The sequence below is a fragment of the Motacilla alba genome, chromosome 17, assembly GCF_015832195.1.
Source record: "Motacilla alba alba isolate MOTALB_02 chromosome 17, Motacilla_alba_V1.0_pri, whole genome shotgun sequence".
Lineage (NCBI taxonomy): Eukaryota > Metazoa > Chordata > Aves > Passeriformes > Motacillidae > Motacilla > Motacilla alba.
The window spans coordinates 5112725-5140237 of NC_052032.1; the positions used below are offsets into that span (position 1 = coordinate 5112725).

The window sequence follows — 27513 nt, forward strand, 5'->3', positions numbered from 1 at the left end:
TGTGGCACTGAAGGCTCTGGGTGTTTTTCTGTGTCTCCTGCCTGGCTGTAGTGCTTTGGCTGTGTTTCTGCATTTCACAGTCAACCCTGTGCAGAACCCACTTTATCCTCACCACTGGAGATGAGCACTTGTAATTCCCTGGACTTAGGGAGCTGATCCTTTGCACAGAGCTGTTTGTAGCTGTTGAGCCAAAATCCTGCTGATCTGCTTGGGCATGGTTCCACTGACTCCAGTGGCATTACACCTGCTTGTGCCACCTGGGAGTTGAGCCCGTGCTCAGCTCAGCAGTTCATGATGTGAAACTGCTTAAAGAGGGATTCTTGCCACTTCCTGCATTCTGCTTGTTGTCCCTGGCAGTTGTAAAATTGCTGTTGCCCCTGGTTGGCAGAGGCTGATTATTGCAGATAACCTCTGCAACAGCTGTAACCACAGGCTGGGCTGGGGCTGGGGCTGTCACCTGAAAGCTGCTGGGGGACAGGAGAGGTGGTTTTGCTTTGTTTTGTAGCTCTCAGGATGCCCTAAAAGCATTTGGGATTGGGCAGACAGTCAGACAGGGTGTGTTTTCAAAAGCCATTGCAAGAGCTGGGTTTGCGTCTCTGACCTGGAGGCTTTTGGCATCAGGTATTAGGATGATTTGCTGCCCTGGATAAATCTCTTCTTAAAGCACTTGAAAAATATTGTATTTTCTGTTTAGTGAATGTTTTTTTTTTTTTCCAAGGTAGCTCATCAGTTTGGCTCACTGATAATTAAAATAGTATTAGTGGGATTGCAAAATGGAGATGTTTAAATTGCACAGCTCTAGACTTCTCCTAGGTAGGAAAAAATCCCAGAAGAAAACCATTTCTTCCTTTGCAAGAGGAAGATGTGATCTCAGTAAGTTAGGATGGGAAAGAGAGAAACTTCTGGGAAAGGTGTTGTGGCTTGGCTTGGCCAAGATTTAGGTTAATTCCCCTGTTGTTATCGCTATGTAAGAAGACTCAAGCAATTAATCCACAATTTCAGCCCTCACATCCAGCTGGGGCCATTGCTGATCGATCTTGGGGACATGTGATCCTGCTGGTGGCTGAGTTCTCCACCTGTGTGATGGTCTCAGCAGGGCTGAACACAGAACCAGTGCAAAGCAGAGACCTGGCTAATGTGATCTGGAGCTTCCCAGGGGAAAACACAAGTTCTTTTCCACATCTCAGAATCATTGCATGGAGCATAAGGGAAAGTGGTGGGTGTCTACCTGCTGCAGTAAATGAATTTTGCAGAGTAGAAATGAACACCCAGCGATCCCAGGGGCTGCTCTAATCTGTTCCCAGCAGTGGCAGCACCCACTGACTGCTCTGAAGCTCAAGGAGTGGGAGAATTGCCCTGATAACAGCTGCATGCAAAGCAAGATTATCTGCATGACTTCATTTACTGTTTGGAAAGCAGCAGCCTTCATTGAGAATTTGTGCAGATACATCTGCCTTGAATCAGCAGTGCTCCCTACAGTCCAGAGCCAAGCAGTCTCACTCCTGAGTCTCACAGCCTGTGGTGGATGCTGAGGAGGAGGAGAATGGGGAGTTCACACTCTGTGCAAGGTGGGAAGTACACGTGGAATGTACTCACAGTGAGGCTGGGTGGAAAAGCAGCTCAGCTGGCTGTGACCAGAGCTCTGTGCTGCTCAGGAGCAGTGCCAGTTAATAACCAGTATTGCTCCTTTCTTTTTTGGGTCTCCCCTCCAAGCACGTCACTTGACAGCCATTAGTTAACCCTCCCAGCTGTCCTGGGCACACAGAGGCTGTGGGTTGTTTATGATTCATGGGTGTTAAATAGTGACTGATCCTGGGATTGCCATCTTGGCTGTGCCAGAAGAGATGTTCAGTGTGCTGAGCTTTACCTCTCCCCTATCCAAAGAACCTGGCACTCTTCAATCTCTTCTAGATTTTCCTACTTGCATCTCTCCCTGTTAGGTGCTCACATTACCTTTCCACCTCTAGAGAATTTGAAGTGGGATTTCCAAAGGAATCTCCCGGAATTAGATGATCAAATGCTGCTGAGATTCCAGCCTGTGTTTGTCAGAAGATCACAGCCTCAAACTGCAATTTCCCTCGTCACGGTTGTTAAGGAGGAAAATAAGGAATACTGCCACTTAAGGTCAAGTGCTGCTTTCTGCCAGCCTGGGAGCCTCACAATTGCTCTGCCTGTTGGGGGTGTCTAATTAGTACAACTTTCTCTGCAGTCTCATCTGTTCCTCACAGTTAAAAAAGCAACAGCATCTAGCGAGTCGTCGAGAAGGATGGTTCAGCCCCAGTAATAGGCTTGGTAATTATTTTTGTGATGGTAGTTGTAGACAAGGAAGGAATTGCAGCTGTCTGGTCTAATAAGTATCAAAAGTCCTGACATTGCTTTCTTCCAGTTATCTTTTCTTTAGCCAATTGAATACTGTCAGCTACTATTTAAAACTCAACTCTTTAGCAGCAGCAATCACTCACCAAATCCACCCCCAGCACAACAGCTATTCCAGGCCACTTTAATACATTTGGGATGTCAGGGAAACTGGGATAAAACAAAATGTTTTTCTAATTTGGAGGCTTGGTGGAAGCAGAACCACATCTGTGGGTTGGGCCCTTGGGTTATGTCACTAATGTAAGTTTTTCATTGCAGGGTCAGAAAGGTGATCCTGGGCTGTCACCTGGAAAAGCGCGCAGTGGGCAGAAGGTGAGATGTCACCCCGAGGCCATGGTGGGCTGTCACAACTGTGCACACACACAGGGGGTCTGTACTGCAGCCACCAGCATCCCAGCTGCTGAGGACTGGGAAATAAGGCTTAGATCTTGGACTCAGGACTAAAGAGAGGTAGCTCTCAGTGATCATAGAGCACTGAGGTGCCACCTGGCACGGTGCTGTTGTCTGAGTGTTTATCCAGGTTATCCACAATCTGCAGCCCAGCTGAAGTCCCTGCTGCCACAGGCACGTGGCTACTTCAGCCAAGTGTTTCAAGTAGCACATCTGAGGTACAGCCACGCTCTGGGCATGCAGCTGCAGCAAGAGGCAATCCCCGGGTAAGGAATAAAAACCTTGGAGGCCAAGGAAAGGATGTTCTTGCTGAGGAGCTGAGGGACAGGGCTTTGCCTCATCAGCCCCATCATGGTAGAGGTTTCTTGGTGGAGGCTTCTAAGGCATGGACCTCAGCTTCTAAGGCTGAGGGGTTTCCACCAAGGGCTGCTCAAAACAACACAAAGCACCCAGCTGGGAAGGAAAGCTGCTTTCTGGGTTTAGCAGTTTTTGAGGATCAGAGTTCTGCTAATTCCTTTCAATAAGTTACAACTCCTATTTTTGCTGTTTCACAGCTGAGTGATTTTTACTGGGGCAACAAGCCCTCAGAGAATTCTAGAAATGAACAGTAGGGCAATCAGGGCTCCACATCACCTACCTCAATTAGCTTTTTCAGTGATGCCTGCACAATCCTTGGTAACTCGTGTCCAGGGCAGAAGCCTGGTTCTCTTCCTCTCACCATAAGTCTTGCTATAAATGCACAGCTCATAGAAAGCAGCAGCCACAGGGAGCTTGGGCTCTTCATTTGACACCAGATGCCCCCATAAAGCACAGTGAGGCCACACAACTGCAAGATGGAAGGCAATGCTAGAAAACATTCAGAAGGCTAAGACTGAAATTATGTTTTTAACTTAACACCATGAGATGTCTTCTGAAATTTCTGGTACACTATATTGCAGTGGCATCACGTGGAAATCATCCACCTGCAGGGTCTGAACTGTTTTCTTGAAGACAATGCTTGGTAAAAAAGGGAGACATCCAGATGACCTTTAGCTTCTGTTAATGAGGCTTTATCCCTGATAGCAGCAATAGGAATAAGGAGTTTCCAGCAGGAGTTTGGAGGGATGCCTAATTTTCAATCTAGATACTGGAAATCTGTTGAATTTCAGTAAGAAGGCACTCCAGGGTTTTTGCTCCTGATCAGAGGAGGCCAAGTGGGCTCACACAGCCAGGCTGGGTGTTGGAGAGGTCTCACAGCAACGCGCTCATCCGTTCTGTGATGGTTTGGGTTTGCCAGCTGGGATGTGATGCAATCCCTTTTCAGAAGCCCAGGCCATTGAGCAAACCCTCCCACCAGCAGCCTGCAAAGGTTCCATCCATGTCACACGGGCAGGTTAAATAATTACAGCACCAGCACCATCCCAACGGGAGCCACGGGCTGAGCCAGAACAGGAGCAGAGTGTGAGAGCAAATCACAGGGTTTGGCAGGAGGTACCTGTTGTTCTTATTGCATTTAAAATCTAAAATTTCCTCGCCTTGGCGATTTCAATGCCTATTGAAAGGCGAATGAAGCATGTGACTGAATGAGATCATTGAGGGGAAAAAAAGCACATTCATTCTGCTTGCAAAGAGCTGGACTCCAGCAGCAGCTGCCATTAATTAACTGGGGTTATTATTTATATGAGCCAGTTAATATAGATGTTGTTTAAATCTACTCTTCTTATCCAGTCAGGTTTTGAAGAGTTGTGATTAGAACCAGAAATATCAATAGCTGGGGGCTGGTGTCAGCAAAATAATTGTGGTAACTGCAGTAGGCATAGGGGAAATGTTGCTGAAAACTAATTGAACTTGCTTGCTTCCTACAGGGAGATGTGGGCTTACCTGGTTTAACTGGCTTCCCTGGGCCACCTGGTAGAAAGGTAAGAATGTTCTTTTCTAGTGAATCAGATCAGTAATTTTATTTTAAAATTTTCTTCTATAACTCTGCCTGAAAGATTTAATTAAAAGTCCCAGTATCCACCCAAAGAGCCTCATGCCTGTTCAGCAGGTGTATAACCTAGGGAGATAGGCTGAAGCCACTGCCTAAAGACTATGTAAGAGTATGAAATGAAATTCTGGGTACAGAATTCTGTTCCTTCTTTGTATTCCTCATCCCTCTGCACCCTGACACTGAGTGTTCCTCTGCAAGCTCAGTTTAGGCCTGGTGCAGCCAGGGCATTATCTAAAGGGATCTCCAACCAACAGCAGTACTCAAAGGATGGATTCAGAACAGTGCTAGGAACATTCCAAGGAAACCACAACTGTCTATCCTGGTAAAGCACACTTCAAAAACATATCTGTGTGCCCTCCCTCTTTATTTTGCTTGGAGCACTGGTCAGGTTTTGCTTTATTTGCTTCCGTATTGATGCTTCAACACCATTAACATCACAAACAACACATTTATGCCTAGAAAAGGGTATGTAGGGATAAAACACAAGATCTATCCCTGTTTCCCTGAGGCAGCAGGGTGTGTTTCTACCCATGCATCCAAGCCTGCCCAGCAATACCTGAGCCATCCATACCTGGAGCTCAGATCTTTCCTATATCAAGGACATTTCAGCTGAGTTTCCAGTTCCAAGCTGTGTTGGTAGGTTGGTTTCTTTTTTTGGAAGCTGGACCTGTTGCAGGGAGCTGAGTGGGGCTCAGTGGCCATGACTCCCTCTCCCAGCAAGCCAATATTGCCACAGCTAACCCGAACAGTTAAAATTAGCATCTTGTTTCCATCACTTCATCAGTCAATGGGCCATTGACCATACACTGGTCAATTAGCTGCACACAAACACCTCCTCTGATATGTTTTAAGACTCCAAGGAGAGAAAGAAGGTGTGGAGGAGGCTGTAAGGAGCCCTCCCTCTCCAGGATTATTTGTTGTATGCTTTATACTAGAACCAAATTGCCAAGAGGAGGGGCTGAGTTTATTTTTCTACTCCAAGGCTGGTCATGCTTGGGGTGCTGTGTGGAGTAGGAGCAATTGAGTGATTAATTACAGATCTTTTGCTGTCACAAACAAGTTCTAACTAATAGGGTGCAAAGAATACCATTTTCCTGGTATAACAGCTCATAAAACAAAACCTTGTGGTTACGATCAGCAAAATGCAATGTCAGGAGTGCAAGCACTCATAGTGGAAAAAGCAGAGAAGGAACAGGAGATTGAACAAACATTCCCAAGTCCAGCACATGGCCTTCACATCTGATCTTAACTCCCACAGGACAGGGTAAAGGCAGGGATATGCTTCTGTTTCTTCAAGTAATGAGCAAGTTGGATGTTGAAATTTTTCCTTTGGTGCAGCTTAAAAACACCTCCCAGTAGCACTACTCTGGCAGTGGGTTTGGTGTAACCTGGCTTTTATTAGCATCTTGCATTAAGAAAAAATTTACAGCTGTTGGAGAAATGTTTGGAAAAAATTTCTTTTTTTTTTTTTAATCTGGGTTGCCTGCTGGCATTCTCCCAGTGCAAATACACTGCTGCTTGGCTGAGGGTGGGCAACATATCTTGGCTACCGGAAAACAGCAACACCTTGGAAATGGACATCCCTCCTCTCACTCCATGGACGTGCTGCAAAAAGGGCTTTCGGGGCTTTGATCAGAGAACACCATGTAGAAACCTTCAAATGGGGAAAATATTTCACCAGGAGAAACAAAATGCATTTCCCACTAAATGAAACCACTGTCTCAGCAGTGTGAGCTGGAGCCACAACCGCGTGGTTTTGGACAGCGTGGCTGACTCCTCAGTGCCTGCCTTGGGAATGCTGACAGGCTTGGATTGGACTCGTAGGATTGGACAGGCTGATCTCAGAGCACCCCTGAAGCTGTTGTAGCTCCACACATCATCAAGTACATGAAACTGCCTTAGAAGCAGCAGGTGTATTTCTCATCCTCTCCACACAGAGCAGACAGTGCTTTTGCAGACCAGGAAGGGTGGCAGGACTTGGATGTCCCCTCTGCCTGTCCCTCTGGTGCCTATGAGGTACCCTCTGGGCTTTGGCTTTTGGCCTGGGGCTGCAGACCACAGCTGCCTTGGAGATAGATCTCAGCAGAGCAGCATCACTGCTCCAGGGGAGAAAGCAGCAGTGAGAGAGGCAAAGCTTCACTGGAGTCAGAGAGCAAAGCTGGGAAGTGGTCAGTGCTTCCAAACATCCTGTATGCAGGTCTCATTCCCTGGCCCCCTCATTCTTCACATTTCCTACCAAAGTGCAGGATGATCGCTTTAGCGAGGAGAGAGTGGATTACAAATATCATCACAGATGAGTAAATCCTTCACTGCAGTGCAATTTCCTTTCTAAATCACAGCCCTTTGTGTGGAGTGCCCTGTAAACATCACCAAGTGTTCAGATAAAAGAGCAAATGCAGTTGTTTTCATACCCTCTGCCCTGTCATTTTAGTGCTATTTGAAGAGGATTTTAGCAGGTAAATACTTCCACACTGAAGCCAGCTTTAACATACACAAGCTTTTCTGGTTTTCCCTCATTGTGATTCACCTGAGGCAGAAATAACTGGGGTACATTGTGAGGAAATACATGTTTGAAACTCTCCAGAGCCCAGAATATGTAGTGAGGAGGATATTTAATAGAACATAACAGTAGCACATAACAGTGACTGCACATTGAGGAACATAACATATTTAACCTAATTGCCATTCACTTACCACTACAGAATTAGTGCAGAATTTAGTTCAGGACGTGCTCTGAGCATCTCAAGGGACCATCATGCAACCACCTACTTTGGGTGGACGTTGCAGGATCAAAATCCCCATCCTGAAGAAACCCAGCTGGAGCAGAATGGTTCAGAGCAGCCAAGCCAGGCACATATTTCTTATCAGTGGAAAAGTGAGATATTTTTAAGCTTGTTGTTCCAGTTGTCTAGAGACAAGGTATCTCCTGCTCCAGACTGGAAGACCTGGGCAGAGCTCCCAGGAGAAAACCCCATGGAAATCTAAATTTCAGGGAATGTCTGGGGATGCTGAACCCAGGGATGTTTCTGTTGGAAGCTCTCACCTCCAGGCCAGACACCCAACCAGAGTGGAGCATCCTCCCTCCTCTCTGTGAGCCTCTGTCAAGGAGCCAGGGAGAGGATGAGCAGGAGAGGATTTCATGGGGCAGATTCCTGGAGAGGGGCAGGGAATCCTGTGTCCTACTCCAAGAGCTGCTCAGGCACCTTTAGTGAGGAGTCTCTGACTGAAATGTCCTCACAGCATTTGCAGAAAGAACCCTCGAGGTGGTTCAACCAAGGGGCTTTCAGGACAGCCTTGTCAGAAGGTGCAGCTCTGTCCAGAGCCATGGTGTATCAGCACAGCCCAGCAGGAGAGGACTGGAGAGAAGGGAATCAGCATCGCTGCAGGCCAGACTGTCTGAAATAACAAGGCAGGAGGAATGCAAAGGGGAGAGGGTAGTGGCCAGCATGGCTGGGAGCATTGCACACCCTGCCAGCAAAGGCTCAGGCTGCAGGTCTGGAAGAGCCCGTGGGAAGAATAAAAAAGCTGTTAAGCAGAGGTGTGGACCTGGGAGCAGAAACAGCCCTGGGTTCGTGGGGAGAGTGGAGCCAAAGGCCAAGTGCTTGGTCACCCTGTGACTGGTGATGGCTTCCAGAGCAGGGACACTCCCTGTGGGCTTCACAGACAGATGAGGTGTGCTGGAGCCCTGGCCAGGACAGGGTGAGTGGCAGGGACTGAGGTACAAGTAGTTGTAACCCACCCTTGAAAGCAATTTGTTATTTCTTTAGTATTTGTTCAAGGATTGTTCCGTGTTTATTTTTTTCTCTCCCATTTGTTTCAAGTTAAACTTTCTGCTCTCTCTTTTTTTTTTTTATCTTGCTGCTAGCCCAGCTAAACAGTCATCTCTGTAACTGAGTTCAATCTCCTGATCTGCTTCTCTTGATGGAAGCTTGTTTTAAACAGCTGAAGCAAGATAATAAAGAAGAGGAAAAAAATCTGAACTATCCATCACATAAAAAATACACTCTGTTTGAAGGGAGCTCTAGGTAAATCCTGGAGAAAGCAGACTCCCTTGAAAGACACACAGTGCTCAGTTTGCAGTCAAACAGGCTGCCCTTGTCCTGCTCCAGTGTCTGCATCCCCCCAAAAAATGAAACATTGACAAACTGCAGTAGGATTATGAAAGACCTGTGAGAATGATTTGAAGCCTGAAACACTTGCCAGTGAGCAAGGTGGATTAAGAAACTCGTTCTAATTAATTCAGCAGAGAGAGCAGGCTGAGAGGCAGCTTGCTCACCATTTTTAGTAGCTTCATAATGAAACACTCTGGATCTTGTAGTAATTAGATTAGAAAAGCTGGAAGCTGGACAAGTTCAAGGTAGAAAAATTGAAGTTTCCTGTGAAGCAAATGGTTGTTTTCATGTTTCCTGTGGCATTTCAAACTCTAAAGCAAAAGTAAGAGCTCTGAAACAGAAGTGGTTCATGTTGCTGTAGTCCCCAATGTGCCCAAAGCCAACATTTCATTCTGTGGTTTCCTGAGGATTAAGGGCAACCTTGCTCAATGTTTAGATCACAAATAGATCTGAGCGTGGAGACCACTCCAAATGTGTTCATGGAGCAATTCCTTCTGGAGTGTGAGCCACCCCAGACCACAGCAGGGCACAGCAGCAGGTTTGGGTGGTGCAAGCACTAAGCAGCTTGATAAAACTTTTCAGGATTATGTAAGGCTCTCTAAAATCCTGCTTCTCCTCAGAACTTTAGTCCCACCTGCAAAGAGACATAGAAACCAAACCCAGATTATTGTACTGTATTTTTGTTTCTTAGTATTCATCTCTTCCATCCTTTTTTGGCAGGGATATAAAGGCTACCCTGGACCACTAGGTCACCCTGGAGACCAGGTGAGTTTTCCCACTTCCCAACAGGGGAGCTTTGAGGAGGGATGGATTTGCTGGCTGTGATGCTGGTTTGGCTCTGGTGCAGCCTGTCAGTGTGGACAGGCAGCTCCTCCCAGGGCAGCTGGGCACACACTGGGATCTGAGCACACACACACAGACCCAGAAACCATGGCATGGTGGGAAGAGACTGCCTTGGAGTTTCTACATTTAATTTCTAATTTTTATTGCTCAGCCACACTAAGTTTACTTGGGGGGAGAAAAGCCAGCTCACCATCCTACCCCTTTATTTGTCTTTTTACATTAATTTCACCTGGACTTTACTAACCACTCTGTGTTGAGTATATGTGATTCCCATCCCAAAGCTCATTCCCCCCCTCCCCTTTTCTTCTCCCCCTCCATTTGTTTAAGTTTGATGTTTGCAATGCAGTAAAAAAAAAAAAAAAAAGGCAATGAATAGCAGGCCCTGTTAGCAAAGATGTTAAAGGATATTATACATGAATCCATTTAGTTTTGAAGAATTTTGGCAGTGCTTTCCCACCAGCAAAACGGTTCCATATGCCAGATATAGATACAGCCTTACACCTTCTCTTAGTGTCCTTGTTCCAGATTCTCAGCTGCTTTCCCCCAAGTGAAGGGAGAAGGAGAAACAGCAGCACTTGCTCAGTGCATGGATCCTGTTGACTTGGCTTCCCTGTGTTTTCCCCCCTCATTAATTAACTTCATTATCTACCCTTAATATTATTTTCCTCTCAATAAATGTGCATCAGGTTAATCCACTCCACAATGATTCAGCCAAAACCACTTCCCAAGTGGGACATTCACCTGACTTTTTGTGCTTTTTCTTTTTTTCTCTCCTAAGGGTGAACGAGGACCAACTGGAAGTCCAGGTGCCAAAGGTTATCCTGGCAGGCAGGTGCAGTAAATCTCATCGTGCTGTGCACAGAGTAGGGATTTGGGTGTGCAGGTAGCTAAAGACATGTCCCACTAAGGACAGTGCAGTCCTCTAGAAAATGTTGGTATATTTGAATATTTGATGCCTGAATATTTTCCTTCTTCCCTCCTCAAGATCTTGTAGCAATAACACAGTCTTTCAACTCTGAAATGTTGTTAGAAAGTATTTTGTGGCTATGATAGATAAAACCTGAATTTTTACAGCCAATTATGGCAGATTTTTCTTCACTATAACAACAGGGGAAAAAACAGAACAGCAGAGCACAGACAGACACGTGCAAGATGCTAACCCTTCTTTTCTAGGCATATTTTGCACCTAATGTTGTACAAGTTATAAACCTAGGATGGAAAAAGGTGCATTTATTATTGGAGGAGGAGATTTAGATGAACTCTCACTAGTAAAATGCACTGGCATAAACCTATGTGTACACACACAAAGTTATGCATGAACTGTAAATATATATATAAAAATCTTATTTGCAGCTGCAATTAAAAAAAGACAATGAAAGACAATCAAGTCATTGTTCTCATGCTGAAAAAAAATTACACAAAGACAACTTTAGGAATGAAGGAGTGTGCATGGGGTAATGGATCAAGATTGGACACTTTGTTGTCCTACTGATGTAAGATGCTGAGTAGTGTAAAGGAAACAGGAGCATTTGCAAGATCCTAAAAAATGGAATCTCTTGGAGGACAGAACATGCAGCCCTGTAACATTTTGTGGTGAAGTGAGTTTGTCAGGGTTTTCTAAAATGGACACATTTAATGTTGGATTCAGCCACGTTTATCTGTAAGCCAAGAGACCAAACAGATGTCAAAGATCCCAAATGCTCTGTCCTGAGTCCTTCAGACTTATCATGAGTGTGGATGTGAATTTTTTATGCAGATGTGTAGGTTATTGGAGTAAATGTGAACTAGACCTGCAGAACAAGTCTGCATCTCTCTGCCTCAGACTGTCAATAAAGCATGACCCATTTTAAATTGAAAATTAAACTGATACCTTGCTTAGCACGCTGGAGAGTGCAGATGGCAGAACTGGATGGGAGCTTTATGCACCTGACTAAATGCTCCATTCATACTCTGAAAGGCTCTTAGAGCTGAGCATGCCAGAGAGTCTCCTAGGTGTGAATGTGTGTTAGATGGCTAATAAGAAGAGGTCCAAGAGATTTTGGACATACAAGGTTAATGAATGCTGTTCAGCAATTCAGCCCATCAGATAAGCAGGATGAAATCTGTGCCTTGACATTCAAAGAACAAATCTGCCTTCTTAAAAACGTGGTTTGGATCAGGAAAGTGACTTTTTCATTTTTTTAAGGCAGCTTTTTTCAGCCTATCTGAATGCTGTGTGTATCCTGCACCAGGGCTGTTTACTTTGCAGAGATTTTACTACTTGTTACTCCTGTCAGCTGTGCTGGCTCTGCAGCGATGGGAGAGAGTGCTTGGCTCAGGTTTGGTTTGTGCATCACAGGCAGGATTGTAACTTCACCCAGATGCCTGAAATCTTTAGCAACGATGCAGGAGCCAGGAAAGAGCACAACCCAGCTTTCACATCCCAGGCTGAGCCTGCAGTTCTGCCAGCTGAAGAAAATATGGACTTAGCCTTTTTTTTTTTTTCTTCCCCCAGAAAAATCCCATCAAAATTTGGAACTTGAAAAAAATTGATCTGGAAACTTGCTAGAAGGCAATAAACATGAAAATTTCTTTTGCATTTTTGCACGTTTCTTCTTTGCAGTATTTTGAGCGAGCAGCATCAGGCATAGGATTAGAATGGGGAATTAATTTTCAATTCTTTCCATAGCTGATGCTGCAAAGGGTTAGAGCTATCACAGTACCTGCATTGCTAAGTGACTTTCTGGGCTGTAGGAATTTCTCATTGCACCAGTGTTCCCTGAGCAGGTATTGGAATACATTTGCTATGCATGTGTTTGCTCAGGCAGGAAGATGAGTGGAGAGCTGTTGGGCACAGAGCATCACTGTGCCTCGCATCCCAAGTGTAACACAACCTCTGGGCACCCCACTGCATCAGCCCTTGTGGTTTTTATCATCAGAAATCTCGACTTCAGCCCCAGGGAAGGCTCACTGTGTGCAGAGTCTCAGGTTCTGCAGAATCCCAGCTCCCCAACAATGGCAGATCTGTTATTTGTATTATTTGGTCTTTTTTTCTCCTTTGTTGATACTCCTTGGATGCTTAAAGCAAAACCTTAAAGCAGAACCATGCAGGGATGGTGCTCAGGGGGTTGGCACTGCTCGTTATTTTAAGTTAGAGCTTGTCCACATTTGTCTTTGTTTTTTCCCTTCTGTTCTAGGGTTTACCTGGCCCCATAGGGGAATCTGGCCCAAAAGGCCCTCGGGTAAGCAAACTTTATTTGCCTTTTCTCTGCTTGTTTTTATCAAAGACTTCTCAAGAAACTTCAGGCTTGATTTTGCAGTTCTGAAGCTCGTTGCTTTAATTTGTTGGGTTTGGGGGATTTGAACCGTGCGCTGCTTGTTTATTGAAGCACTGTTAAGTTTTTTTAATTAAACTTGGAATGTACCTTGATGAAAGTCCCCCAGTAGTGCTGATGATAAAGTCAGCCCCTTCAGAGCTCACATTGCAGGAGAGGAAAGAATGGCTTACAAATTCGTATCAAAGCCCGCAAGCCCCATGTCCCAAAGGCCTCTTTAGTTTCAATCAGTGTGGTTCAGCAGACTTTAACCACACTGAGTATGGGCTCATTTGGGTACAGGCCTGGTTTGGGAGTGGTTTATGTCATTATGAACAACAGCAAGCCAGCATCTTGAAGCCATGTGCAAATACAAACAATATCTCCATCCTGTCTGGTTTTGCTCACCAAAAATAATTGCTGGGGTTTTATTCTCATTGCAAAGGAGTCTTTTTTTATTACTACTTAAGGCTCTTGTTAATCACATTTTGTTCTTTTCCTGCAATTATAAATTCACAATGAGATTCTAAGCCAATAAATCCCCATTTCTCTAACACGTGATATTTCTCTATATGCAGTAAATTCAAGCAGCTGGCTTTCATCACTAGGAAAACTGCAAGGAATAAACAAATGCTGACCCTGTAGCTAGCAGTACTCCTGAGCTGGGAAGGGAGAGGGCATGTTCAGTTCCTGCAGGAGAGAGGAAAATCTGAGAGCACAGCTTGCTCACCCCACTTCTGCAAGGGCCAAAGTTTTCCCCGGGGCATCTCTTCACTGCCCTAACCAGGACCTTGTGTAATTATCAGGTGGTAGATGTGCAGAATGTAAGATTTGGAAGTTATTCTCCATTTCGCACCCCTGAGAGGTGAGGAGTGAAATATTTATAAATACCCAAAGAAACCCTTTCTTAGTTCAACCACACTAAATCAGAATTGGGTGCTAAGGTAAGATATGTGCATTTTGTGGTTTAAGAGGGCCAGCTCTGGACTCTTCTTCATCCTCCACCTCTACTTTTTCCTTCTCCAGGAGAAGTTTGGGAGTTACATGTTTTCATTTAGGATTCAGGAGGTAAAGGCAGACAGCATCATTTTAATGTAGCATTATTTCCCAGCTAGGTGTTGTCCCTAAAGGAAACACAGCCCACAGGGAGCGAAGGACTGGTGAAAAGGTTTGGTGGGGCTGGCAGATAGAGATTTAGGAATGATGGAGAAAGAAAGATGAGAGAAAAGCAGTGTTAGCACTTGGCTCCCGTAACAGCGAGGTGCCACGGAGGGGGCTCCCTGCTGAAATTCACTTCCTCTGGATTCAGCATGCTTGGCACCAGTGGGGCCTTTGCAGAGGCCCAGCACACAAGGTGACTTTGTCCAGGCTGCTGAGCAAAGGGATTAAACACAAGGCTGCCATTGTGGCAAGGGAAGGGAAACGCTGTGTTTTATGCAGCGTGTCTTGTCTCAGCAGGGCCCCAAGGCCACAGAGAAACCTGGAAACACAAGGTTTCTGATGAGTGTGGAAGCAGCACAGGTTTTATGTCAAATGTGCTGGTGCAAAGGTGGTTTCCCTACAGTGCGGGTGTGCAAGTTGGGCCTCACATCAATCCCCCAAGCCTGGAATGTCAGGTTCAGCCTCTCCCAGCCCATGCAGGGCCTTCAGTGCTTGCGGTGATGGAGGTTTGCACAAGGTCTTGGTGGTGCAGGGACAGGCTTTGGGCAGAGCCAGGACCCACTGCAGGGTGGTGGCAGCCCTGGTGCCAGGAGCAAGGCGGGGTTTGCCTCAGAAGGGGCTGCAGTGTGTGACCACCAGGTGACAGAAGACAAACAGAAAGGGCTTGACACTACAGGACAGTTGGAAATGAGTGTCAAAACCAAAGAAAGAGACAAAAGGAGGTGTAGGTCTGTGGATTACTTTTGCCATCACTTTTGCTAACCTCGATCCAAGCTCCATTTCCCTCAGGTACACTTAGAGCCAGCCCAGGTAAGGTTTCTTCTGGCTGTCCTCTTCCTGCCTGGAGTCCTCCTGATCCCTGGTGTGAGGGTATGTGCCCTTGGACTACATCGTGGAAGCCAGCACCATGCAGTCCATGGGCATATACACTTGCCTCAAGGTTTATTTCATCACGGCTGTCACTGACCAGCGCTGGAGGTTGCTCTGCTCTTCAGGAAGCACAGACTGACTGCATGCTACTGGAGAAATGTATCTGACTGCTTGTTTCCTCTTTTCTTTAGGGGTATATTGGTCTTCCAGGATTATTTGGGCTACCAGGAGCTGATGGAGAACGAGTGAGTAGTTCGTGAAGAAAACCTTGGTGTGTTGGTTGAATGCAGCTCTTCAGAGCCTGATGTAACCTTCTCTATCCCTGCTCCCTGAGGAAGGAGGCAGGCATGCCTAATGCTTACCTATCCCTTCTTCAGTCTCTTCCTACCCTTGAATGGGGACCTGGGTCCCTGTAGGATGCTGATGTTCAGCTAAGGAGAACCCAGGCTTCAGGCAGGGCCATCAGACCTTGCTGTTGACTACAGAGGAGTTTTTCTATATTCTCCTTCACTTAAAAACCTGCCTTCCCTCTCCGCTTGCCAGTTCATCTTAGTGAAGTGGGGCAGGGTGAGGAGCATGTCCATGGAGATTCCCTGCTCCCACAGGAGTCACCTCCCAGCCGTGCTGTCTCAGCATTTTGTGTGCCTGACTGGAGATGACTGGAAAGAGCCTGGCCCTTGGAAGGGACAGTGCTGAGCTTTCTGAAAATGGCTTTATTTCCAGTTGCATTGAGTTGGGCAGTCAAGCCTGGGGCTGTGAGTGGGCAGTTGTGGCTGTGCCCTCCCTTCCTCCCATCCTTTTCATCGTGCCTTCCCCCAGCCCAAATTTTCAGAGCTTTACAGGTCATCCCTTGCTTCTCCACTCTCCGTTTCCACATCCTTCCACCTGCCCGATCTCTTCCCATCCAAGGACCCCCTTCTCCCCACTACAAGAGCTCCTAAAAAATCACTGGAAGACGAACACAGTTTGATTCCAGCCTTTCCTCCCTCAAATGCAAGCTCCAGAAAGCAGAGAGGCCCCGGGACCATGTGGGAGTGTGCCTGCCTGGGAGGGGCCTGCCCTGTGCTCTGGCCACGCTGATTTAATGCTTGTATAACTAAATAAGAAACATAAACACCAGTTCTGCAGCGAGTGCCTCGGCGGTGGCCTTCATTTGGTTCCAGACCAGTAGCTTAATGACTGCTCCTGCTAAGCAGAGCCCCAGCCTGGGGATGCTGCCTGCGCGTGTCCTCGGGAGGCCGTAGTTAATGGGTGAAGGTTAATTGTCTTCTGCTCTCGCAGCCGACTGCAAGTAGCTGACATTTTGATTCCCAAACAATGCCACAGTCATTAGCCTGTTTTGCATTCTCCTTTCTCTTCTCATTTTGCTTTGTATTGTTGGTTGGCTGTTTGATTTCTCAACCAGAACTTTTTTTTTCTCTCTCTCTGTGTTTTTTCCTTGCAGGGGATCCCTGGAGTTCCTGGGAAGAGGGGCAAGATGGGTAGGCCGGTAAAGTTTTTCCTCGTCTATTATGCAGACCTTGTTGAATGAAAATGGAAACAGACATTTGGCTTTTGGCTGGGTCCTTTCATATCTTCAAACAAACCTTTCCATATCTGTCTTCTCAAGCAGGAAGAAAACCAAAGATAGATATTGCTCTCTTCCTTTCTTCCACGCTCTGCTCAATTCACAGACATTATTGCTCTTTTCCCATGCTCCCTCAGATTTTCTTCTACAACATCTTCTCTCCTGTCCTGCCTCTGGCCAATCACTTCCCTAGATGCACTTTTTAATTTCCAGCCATGACTGCAGCATCCCAGGTGTCTGTACTGGCTCTGTTCCATCTCCTGCTTTCCATCTCCAGTTCTATCACATTATCCTCTTCTTGCTGTGATTCTCTCCAACCCCTGTCCCATCCTGGTTTGTCTAATGCAAGTATGGTTTTGTATAGAAACCTTTTTGTTCTTAGTGGTGCAACAGATCAGGGAAGATGTGTTTGAGGAGCATGGAGGCACCAGGCAGATGTGAGAGCTCAGCCAGGAGGAAGAGGTGTTTGCAAGTAGGGCTGAAGCAACTGTGAGAGCTGCATAGAAGAACAAGGGGGGTGTGCTGACTGTAGCAAAAAGAAAGAGCAAGTGAGAAAAATACAGAAATGAGCAGAGGAAACAGGGAAAGGACAGAAAGGAAAGACTTTACCTCATCAACCTTCTTCCAAACAGTTCATTATGGCTCCTTTAGGAGGCTGGATAAAGCTTTTTGCTCCAGGAATCAGCAGAGAGCTCAGGCATGTTGGACCTCTGTTGTCTCATTGCCTTTGCACCTTGTTCTTCATGTTAGCCTGAGTTTCCTCTGACCTCTGGCCATCATTGCACTCACAGGCTTCTTGCAAAATGTCCACTCACCCACACACAGAAAAATCCAGTGCTTTCCCCTTGTCCCCCCTCGCCTGGAGCATGTCCTTCCCAGGAGCCCCACGCCCACCACTCGCTGATGTTCTCACTGCAAAAGCCATGCAAACACCTCAGCACTGCCGCGTCCATCCCGCCTCTCCTTTGCCTGAGATGGGGAGCAGTCAAGTAGATCTTTTTTGGAGGGGTACTGGAAATCTACACCAGATCTTTTGCAAGCTGCTGGTTGCACCAGAAACCTCTGTGATGAATAAGTGCAGAGCCCGTGGTGTAACCATGACTCGCTGGCCAGGGCAAAACAAACACAGCAACTGTCGTTAGGTGCAGGGGCTCTGCTCTCTGCTCTCTCTGCACAGAGCACGCTGCAGCCTCAAAGCCTTCCAGCTGTTGCTTGGCCAGGATTTGTAATCTTCCAGGCAAGGGTTTCGGTCTGGCGGTCACTGCTACAAGCAAGGGGCTCCCCTGAGATCAGCAGGGAATCTCTCAGCCGTGGAGGCATTTAGGCTGGGATCTAGGGAAGGGATTAAATGGCTACACGTGAGCACCTTTGTTCTGCTTGGCTCCTTCAGAGAGCTTTGGCTCCCTCTCTGGTTTATGATATCAGGTTTAATAGGAAATCTTGAATGGACCGATGCTGACGATTGGAACTTCCGAGCGTGAACAGAAAGATTAAGTGACATCCACGGTTATTCAGGAAGTCTGTGGGAGAAATGGAAAGCACAAACCAGCTGACCTGATTCTCTTCCCAACACTTATCTCCTGGCCACTGCTGCCTCCCAGCTGCCTTGGGGTTTTTGTGAGCCTTCTGGGATTTCTCTGGTCTCTCCCATCCCTGCTCCCTTAGATTTGCTGGTGTGGCTGCTGTTCCTCTGCTGTCTCCGTGTTGTCATTGCAGGGGGCAGCTCTTGGAAGCCCTTATTAGCTGCCTTCAGAGCTGGTGAATGCTCTGGAGAGGAGGAAGGGAGTTGGTATCACACATATTTCTGTACCTAGCTTTGTTTGGGATGAGAGCTGGCAGTGGATCAGTGCTCAGCCGAGGAGGAGCTGGGGGCTGGGGGAGGTTGCATGTGACACCGTGGGCCTCCGAGAATGATGTAAGAGGGAATGATTAAAATAGAGGAACTGGACATGAGTCAGAGCTTGAAATCCTTCCAGGGAAGTAAAGTTTTGCAGAGCTGTGAGGGACATGGTGAGTCTGTCGTGGAAACAGCTGACTCCACCTCTCCCTGCCCGACATCAGCGATGCAGGAGGCCGGTGCATCCCAAAATATGGGCCCTGGAGAAGGAGAGGGCTGGGGTAGGTCTGGGGGCAGAGTTATGGTTGGAGTCCAGTGCACAAAGGAGGCTGAAATAACAGCAGTCTGTACATCTCTGGATCTGCCTGCTTTAAAGGTGGGCTGGGAGGCTTGAGCTGATGCAGCTGCCTGCTTAAACCTTCAGTCTTGCCAATGCAGTGGCTGAAAAATATGTCTTTTTATGGTGTTTTTTGTGGATTTTTATGGTGTTCAGTTGAGCAGCTGGGAAAAAAAAATATCTAAAAACAAGACCCCATCAGGGGTGCTGGGGGAAGGAGTGAGAGAAGCTGTTGATAGCGTGTCTTGCCATGCAGACAGTGTGTCAGCCCTGGTTCATCTTTAGGAAGGAGCTGTGCTGCCACTGTAGGAAATGACTCACAGGAAGAGTAGGAGATAGAACTAGCTCAAGGAACACCAAGCTGTTCTTCTGCTGTGGGAGATGGGTAGCTACAATCAGAAGTGTCTGCACTGCAGATTGTATTAAACTTCAAATAGAGTGGAATATTTTCAGAAGTTCTTAAGCTCTGCTAGAGGAAAAGACTTAAAGGCAAAACTTCAGGAAATATATCCAAAGAGCTTTGAGGTCTTTTTTGGTTCATCTTTGGTTTTGATGTGTGCTTATATCTCTCTTTTTCACATAGAGTGTTCATACTGCACCAGCTGTGCTATTTTTTATCGATTATTTTTTCCTTATAATCTGTTTTGTTAGTAGTATTCTTTTAAAAAGATAGAAAAGAAGGAGGAGAAATTTAATTCAAAGACATACTTAGTAATTTTGAGGTTCATCTGAGGTCTATTCACAAGTCAGTTAAACACAACTGAGATTTCCTTACATTTTTCTGGTGGTGCTGCTGGTCCTGTGCTCAGAGCCTCACCATGCAAACACCTCGTGAAAGAAAAGCCCTGGCCCAAAGGGTTCACAAAACAGCACAGGATCAGACTCTCCCCAAGGCTGGAAGGATTTGGTAGCAGCAACACAAGCAAGCCATTAACACCAGGAGCAGATATTTCTGTCTCTGTGCTCATCATTCAGTCATTCAGCCATGACTGTGTGTCATGGTTTCTCCCCATGACACACAGTGTCACACAAGCTGCTTGGCTCTTCCAGCTCTGTGCAAACCAGGGATAGCTCTGTCTCTGGAGAGCTCTGCTTTGAGCTCAGCAGCTGAAGCTCAGCATGGAAATGCCAAGGATGACAGCTCATGTCTCAAGGAGGAGGTGACATAAAAAGGCACATGGATTTGAAGTCACAGGGATCAGCATGGCAGTGAGTCCAGTAGGGTCCCTCCCCTCTGTCACCCACAGCATGAGAGCCAGCAGCAAGCTGGCAGCCACTGGAACCAGCCTCAGAGTTTGCTGGGAGCACCAGGGCAGTGCCAGGCTGCTGGAGCTGGCATCCACTTCCCAGGAGCTGGCCACAGGCACATCCCCCTCTCCAGCTCTCACAGAGAGTGGCACCTTCCCACCCAGCTCTTCTCCATGTGTGCTGTCTTCTTCTGTGGTGACTTACCACGCATTAACTCCTGCCTCCAGTGAGCACCAAGTTGCAATATATTGGTTTTCCCTTCATCTGATAAGCTGTCAGAAGGCCATGTGGTACCCCTGCCCTCCCCACCAGCGTGAGCAGGCTGTTGCATCATTTGAAAAGGCATCAATAGCCTCGGGATAGCCAAAGCAGGGCTGCCTCTGGGTCAGGAAGGTTTCATTTTGTGGCCTCCCCCAAGCTTTTGATGGAGGGCTGAGATAGATCCATGCTGATGTCAGAGAGTGGGGTTTGCCAAGGCTCACAGTCCCAGTTCTGTCCCTGCAAACAGCGGGGAGCCGTGGGGAGCCACACTCTGCCATGGGTCTGGAGGGGCTGGCATAGCCACAGACCACTGACAAAACAAATGTTGCTTCTCTCTGTAGGGACTAAGGTGATAAACATCTCCTCTCTTGCTCCAGTCTTTTGTCTGCTTTGAATGCAGCTGAGACCCTTCCTTGAGTGAGTGAGCCAAGAGTCTCCTGCACCACAGGAGCTGAGACTTGGGAAACTGGTAACAGCATTTCATGGTACACTCAGATGTGGCCAGCCAAAGCCATAGAGAAATGAGTGGGCTGAAGAGCTGTGTGTACAGGTAAATCCACAAGATGAGCTGCAGGAGGGAGCACAAATGGTCTGTAGGAGCTGATGGACAGCACTGGGTAGTGCTGTCTTGTGCCAGTACCCCAGGATAGCACCAAAATGTTTGGTGCCTTGTTCAGGAACTGGTTAATTTAAAAACAGAATATGTTTTTAATCATTCTGTTTGCATGAAAAGTCCAGTGGAGGTCGTGAAAACTAGCCATGAACAAAGCTCCTCTTTTAATGAGAGAGTTTTAGCCCGTGGATCAGATATTTCCTGTGAGCCAATTAAGTAAATTCCTTGCTATTTTTTTTTTTTGCTTTGTTAACCTGAATTTTTAAAATAGATGTGGTTTGAGCAATCAGTGACTTTTTTTAATGCTGAAGTTGGACACTGGAGCTGGGCAGCTGGTCTGGTCTCTCCACCCCTCTTGGCCTGGTTCACCACTCTGAAATGCAGGCGTGAGCCCAGAGCAAATGTCACCATCTCTTTCTGGCCTGAGCTGTGTTCCACATGTCTGGAGTTTCCCAAATCTCTGTGGTGAGGATGCTTGCATGGTTACTTCTCACATGTTCCTATGTCCATGATTACACCATCCAAACAACCTGGCGAGGTGGACAATATCAGTATGTATTTCATATTTTTAAGAATGGGCAAAACAAGGTACTGAAAATACAGGGAAAAGGGTTTGAAAAGTGCCAAGAGCTGTAACTTCCACTGAAAGAAAAGAAACAATCCCAAAGATACTTTTTTTAGATACTTTTTTTTCCAAGAATATTCCTGACTTGTCCATCATCATTCAGAAGTCTTATGAGGAACTGAACCAAGGTCTTCCAGGCATCTTTAATCCTTCAGGGAAAACCTCATTCATAAATCAAAGCTCAAAAATTATTCTCCTTAGAAATTATAAGGTAAAATAATGCAATTGTCACCTATGAGTCTGAAAGCATTGTGACCCCTGAAGCTGCTTGGCTTTCTTGGATAGGAGGCTGCTTGATTTGGCAATGTTGGCCATAGATAAGGAGGAGCAGTGGCAGGCTCAGTGCTCTCTGGCATTAGGCCATCGTGTCTGTGCAGTGGTAACTCAGTTAGAGCTCTGCAGAGCAGGAAGAGATCCTGTACCAGTGGAAAAGGAATGGAGCAGGAGTGTGGAGGGGCTGGCATTTCACTTGAGTGATGTTTGTGTGGAGGGGCTTCAGGAAATTTTTCTTGTGCTGCTCCTGCTGTACTCCCACAGCTGGAGGGATAGTTATGTTTAAAAATGCCCTGAAATCTTTGTCCTAACAGGTGACACAGAACTGTGAAGTCTCCTGGGGGTGAGAGCAAAGCTTCCTTTCAGGTGGCAGAGGAGCAGAGCTGCAGCAGGACCCCCATGCCACTCCCAGCCAGGGGTGGCATCTCCCTCTCTGCGGGGATGAGAACTGCCTGCACCCAGGCAAGGCAGAGGTCCCCGTGTAGCTGCTGAGGCACAGCAGGAGCACAGGGTCTGCCAGGCTCCTTTGGGGTGACTCCTGCTGGGGCTGAGCCACCCTCTGCCCACCTGTGGAGGGGCTCAGTCTGCTCCCCACACCAGGAATTCTCTCAGAGGCGTGAGCTGCCAACATAAGCTACACTTGTTTGTTTTATTCTCCTTCTTTTTTCCAGTGAAGGCTTTCTCTCACCCTCAGCCCCGCTTCTCCACCACCTTTTTTTTTTTTCTTTTTCCTTACTTAAATTATTTGACTTGCAAGTTCTGTCCCTGGGGAGGCTCCTGGGCAGTGATTCACCTGGCCAGAGCCAACTGGCAAATAGAGACTTTCGCAGACAAGACAGGAGGGCTGGTTGGTTTGAGCAGCTTCACCTTCAGCCAACAGGAAAATAAAATCCTATTTTTGGAGAACGATTCTGTTGGCATGAAGACCTGCCAGGATTCTTCAGAGCAGCAGCTGCCAGACTGCCTCCCTTACTCCTTCAGGGAAAGTGCTTTAAACTGAATCAGATGTTGTACACATACAACACACCCACCCACACGTGAGCACCTGAGAGGGCTTTGGGGGAGCAAGGACACCGTGTGTGTCACCAGCCCCTGCTCCTTGGGGACAGCTGCGACAAGGGACAAGGAGCAGTGGCGTCTGCCCTGACAGGAGCAGGGCTTTGGCTGAGAGCAGCCAGCAGAAAGGGCAGGCTGCTCTGTTTGCTCTGAGCAGTGGAAGAAAGGAAGGGGAGGTGGAGGGGGATGTAATCCCCTGATGCAAGAGGAGCCGGTTCCAGTGTCTGTCTAGGTCTGGTTGTTCTCAGCAGGAGTCTCCTGGTCTGTGAAAGGATGCCCTTTGCAGGGAGTGGGGATGAAAAGGAATTAAGGCACTATTGGAACATCTCAAAGATAGAGACTTTGTTACTGCTTCAGCTGCAGACTCCTCAGTGGTACCTGGGATAAATCAGTTTGTTTCTCTGTGTGTCTCAGTTCACTGAGTGCAGTGAGGACAAATTGTGCAGCCCCTGTACAGCTCTGCTTGGGCCAGGAACCGGGGAGCACAGGAGCACCCTGAGGTTGTTAGTGCAAAGCATCTGCCTGTGTGCTCTCCCCAGCTCCTCCCCAAGCCTCATCTTGCCTCTTTCATTGAACTTCTCCTTCAGACAATGTGAAATCCATTCATCTGGACATTTTCCCCCACCTCCTCTCTGAATTTCCCAGCTGTGAGATAGAGCCAAAAGTTTTGTCATACCTGACTGGAGCGCTGTGGAGGAGCACCCTGCTGGCTCCTGGCCAGCACAGCTTGTTAGTCGAGCATTTTCTTCCTACTTCTGCTGCCATTTGCCATTCCCTTCCCTGTCCTGGTCCTTCTCTGACCATCCCATCCCTTCCACAGAGCAAGCTCTGTATTTTTCATTTTTCACTGGGATGTTTTCCTTCGCTGTCCCAAATCTTAAGCATAATTTCCATGGACTAGTTTTTCTGGGGGGGGGAAAAAAAAAAAAAAAACACCTTGAAAAATGATGGATTTTCTGTCCCAAAACCCCTTCTGCACTCACAGGAGACTCCGAATCTACTGGATTCTTTAATCTCTTTCAAAAGTCTCCTGTAATGGGCTGCCAGTTGTGACCCTCCTGTCTGCCAGCACCATAAAATGAGCTTCCTGCCCCATGTGTTCTCCCTCAGTCTGGGCTCCTCAGGCTGTTGGAGCCGTGCACGGGAGAGCAGAGGTGTCACTGCTTAGGGGAGTGAAACCAGTGGGATAACAGAGTCTGCTTGTAACTTCTGGGCTGCTTGTTTTAGTTGAATAGTGCAAGTTCGATTCCTGGGGAACATCTCTCTTCTTTAGGCTCAGGCAGGAGAGGCACCAAAAAATAGCTTTTACAGACGTGTGAGATCCAATAAATTAGGACACTGTGGTCACTGGAACTGTTATTGTGGTTTAAACTGCTACTGCTTACCCCATGGAAACAAAGTGCTTTCTTTTTCATTAGGGGCTTAAAAGATTGATCGTTTCCTGCTGTGCAAGAGCTGTGCTGGGACAGCTTTCACAACCTGGTTTGGGTCTTTGCAGGCTGCATGAAGGCTGAAATACCCTTCTCCATGCCACAGCCACCAGCCTTAGCCTCATTTAAAGTGCAAAACCTGTGCTAAGCTTGAGTTCTGGGCTAGGATGCCTGGGGTTAGTTGAATTGAAGCTGCTTTTTCCATTTGTCCCCTCCTCTGGGTTTGTTTTATAGTTTGGGGAGCACCCAGCACCCCAGCAATGGGTGAGCTGGGCTGGGGGTTGCTTGTGCCAGCAGTGCAGATGGTGTGTTAAGGACAAAAAAGGTGTTGGCAAGGATGGGGCTTTGGTGCTGAGTGTTGTCCTGGGCCTGTTCTGCTTTTCTTCTCAGCTTCCTCCCACTCTGAGCCTTTTCCATGCCATCTTGAGGACTGGCAGAGCCCCGAGCTCTGTGAGCAGGTTTCATTGCTGAATCTCTTGGTTGCTGGGTGCTGTTGGCCAAAGGACCTCAGGTGCTCAGCTCCACCTTCCAAACACAGGAATAATCTGGTTTTCTAGATATTTGGAGATCTAGTGCTGGAAAACCTGTGTAAAAGTTAGACTTCTATTAACTCTATCACCAAGTGCCTCAAATTTCCTGTCTTTAAGCAGCAAGGTTAATGCTGGAAACTGAGGCATAAAAAAAAGAGTGAAACACATGTGCAAAACATATGCATTTAAATAGGTCCTTATCTGGGTTCTTTTATTCTGGCACAGGAGCACATTGTTTATGTCACACTGCAACAGTTTTAAACCAAATTCAGACAAGGGTGTTTTAGTCTGGAGCAAGCTTTCCCCAGCTGATATTATGCTGCTGTAGCAATATTGTTTTCGTTGTACGATTCCAAGTAGTAAAATGTCCCCGTGTTGGGGACATTTTGAGCTCTCCTGGCAAGAGCTCAGCTCCATAGCAGACACCTGAGCAGCCACAGGGCCAGGCTGCAGCTCAGTGGCACCCATGGCCACCCCATGCCCAGCTCTGCTCTCTGAGGAAGGAAGGAAGGAGAGATGGGGGAATGCTGAAGGCTGTGACTGAAATCTGCAGCAGTCTAAGTACAGTATCAGTCTATGCACACTCATATTTTCCTTGGCAAGCCACATGACTGTAAACAGCAAAATATTCTGGCAATTTCTTTTTTTTTTTTTCCTGTCTTGCCTGAGCAATGAGTTTTCCCTGCACATCTCTCTTCTGATCTGATTGATTCAGCATGTAGCAGAGTTATTTTGCTCCTTTTTTCATTAAAGAAAATTGTAGGCCCCCCTGCCTTCTTGTTATATTTGACATCTTTGTCTCTAGATGGCAGAAGGCTGTTTCCAGTGGTTGCTTACCACAGCTTCTTGGCATGTGCACAGGCCTCAGGGATGTAGTGCCTAGCTGGAGAAAGGCAGACAACTTTCCTATTCCCACAGAATAGAAGTGTTGAATCCAAGCAAGCAATAGCTCATGTCAGTTCAGTCCTTTGTGCTGTAGGGAATTGGTACAGAAGAGCTGAAATGCTGGCTCTGAGGTCAGCAGCAGAATTTTTGTTGACTTAAACAGGTCTCCCATCTCTCACCTTAGATTTTACCAAGCAACTTTTTACCTTTTCTGTCCACCAGGAGCTGTAAACCCCCAAAGGTCAAGGGAGGACTTGGATGATAGTTTCCCAGTGTAGTTTTGCTGCTCTGTCTGCTGTGATCATTTCAGTTTTCATCGTTGCTGATGGGTTTCCAGATGAGCATTGTCACCATTGGCTGTTGCATTCCACTTCCCTCAGATTTGCTTTTCCCAGATACCCAGTGTTTGTAGCATGCAGGGGAGCAGGCAGGAGAGGACAGCATCCTCTCCCTGTCTGCTTCTTCCCTGTCCCTTAAAGCTCTCAGGTATTCCAGAACACCCCCGTGTTGTCCTTTGTATTCCTGGTGAGCCAGAGAAGGGGATAAAGCACTTTTACTTTGACTCCCAGTTCGAGCTCTTCCTACGGGAGACCGAGCATGGCAGGACAGGGAAGAGAAAGCTGCTTTGGGATCTGCTTGTAGCAGGGAATTGGGGGGCTTAGAGGAGCACAGGCTCTGTCCAAGAGTGAGAGAGAACGTGTCACACCACTGTGTTCTGGCTCTGGCTCAGTACCTCCACTCCCTTCTCTACAATTGTCTGAAGTCTTCCAAACTTGTCTCGGATATAATGAGATGAAGTCTTCTTTTGTGGCGACTTTTTCCTGTAGTAAACATGGCCTTTCACAGCCCTGGGGTGTGGGCTGTAATGAGTTTGGAAGCGTTTGCTCCTCTGGCAAGCTGAAAGGGAGTGAATTCACCAGGCATCTCCCATCAGCTCCATTAAGCATCTGCATGGGCTCCAAGAGGCTTTGTGCTGTCCAGCTATCCTGAGAGGAGGGGGTGCTGTTCAAAGGGTCCTGTTAGGAGACAGCACTAAATAATTCAGATTGACAATCCATTTTCAATACAGTCACTGCAGTGAGGTTTGTGAATCAGGGGTTTTGGCCTTGTTGAGCTGTGCTGGTGTGGCAGGAGTGGTTTGGACGAGGACAGGCAGGCTGGTTGTCCCACATGTCCCCGTGTTCTGCTGCTTTCCAAAGTGCTGCACGGGCTGCAGGGGGAGTGGTTTGTAACCAACTGTCTACACCAGGGAGCCTCAATAACTAACATTCATGTTTTCCTCCTCTTCTCAGGGTTTTCCTGGTAATTTTGGAGAACGAGGACCTCCAGGCATCGATGGGAACCCTGTAAGTTCATAATGCTTTCCTTTCTTTTTTTCTTTGCAGTAAACAGCACACTGTACTGCATCATGCTAGTTAGAGCTGAGTGAAGCTTTTAAGCTTGGTGGCAGCTGCTGGCTGGTTTTGTCCCTCCTGAAAAAAAAATGTACATCCCTGCCCTGCTCAAAATTCCTGTGTTTGGTTCCTGTAACTGTCAGGTCGTTTGCCATCAGCTTTCTGTCTCCATCTCTTGCATTCCCTGCACCTCAGTCATGACAGGTACTTTCTCATCCAGAAGGTGTGGCTAGGAGTAAATAAAGAGAAAAAGGGGAAGGATGTTGCTCTGGCAGAGTAGGCAGTGTTGGACCATGTTGTCCATACCACTGAGGGTCAGACTCCACAGCCCAAGCTGCTGCCTGCCCCATCCCTCAGCCAGCCCTGGGACTGCATGGGGAGCAAGTCCCTAGTCTCCTGAGTTCTTGCCCTTCAGTCTTCACCTGACCCCTGCTGGCTTCCTA

At 47.1% G+C, this 27513-nt stretch overlaps 1 protein-coding gene across 2 annotated transcripts in view; it reads left to right on the forward strand.

Moving 5' to 3' along the window:
- LOC119709083 (collagen alpha-1(XXVII) chain-like) overlaps positions 1–27513 on the forward strand; it is a 144007-nt gene that overhangs the window by 37983 nt on the left and 78511 nt on the right. For both annotated transcript variants that reach the window (XM_038156411.1, XM_038156410.1), the window contains exons 7-14: positions 2635–2688; positions 4611–4664; positions 9568–9612; positions 10469–10522; positions 12867–12911; positions 15206–15259; positions 16459–16503; positions 26969–27022. In XM_038156411.1, coding sequence (XP_038012339.1) covers positions 2635–2688; positions 4611–4664; positions 9568–9612; positions 10469–10522; positions 12867–12911; positions 15206–15259; positions 16459–16503; positions 26969–27022 — 405 coding nt within the window. The remainder of the gene's footprint in view (positions 1–2634; positions 2689–4610; positions 4665–9567; positions 9613–10468; positions 10523–12866; positions 12912–15205; positions 15260–16458; positions 16504–26968; positions 27023–27513) is intronic.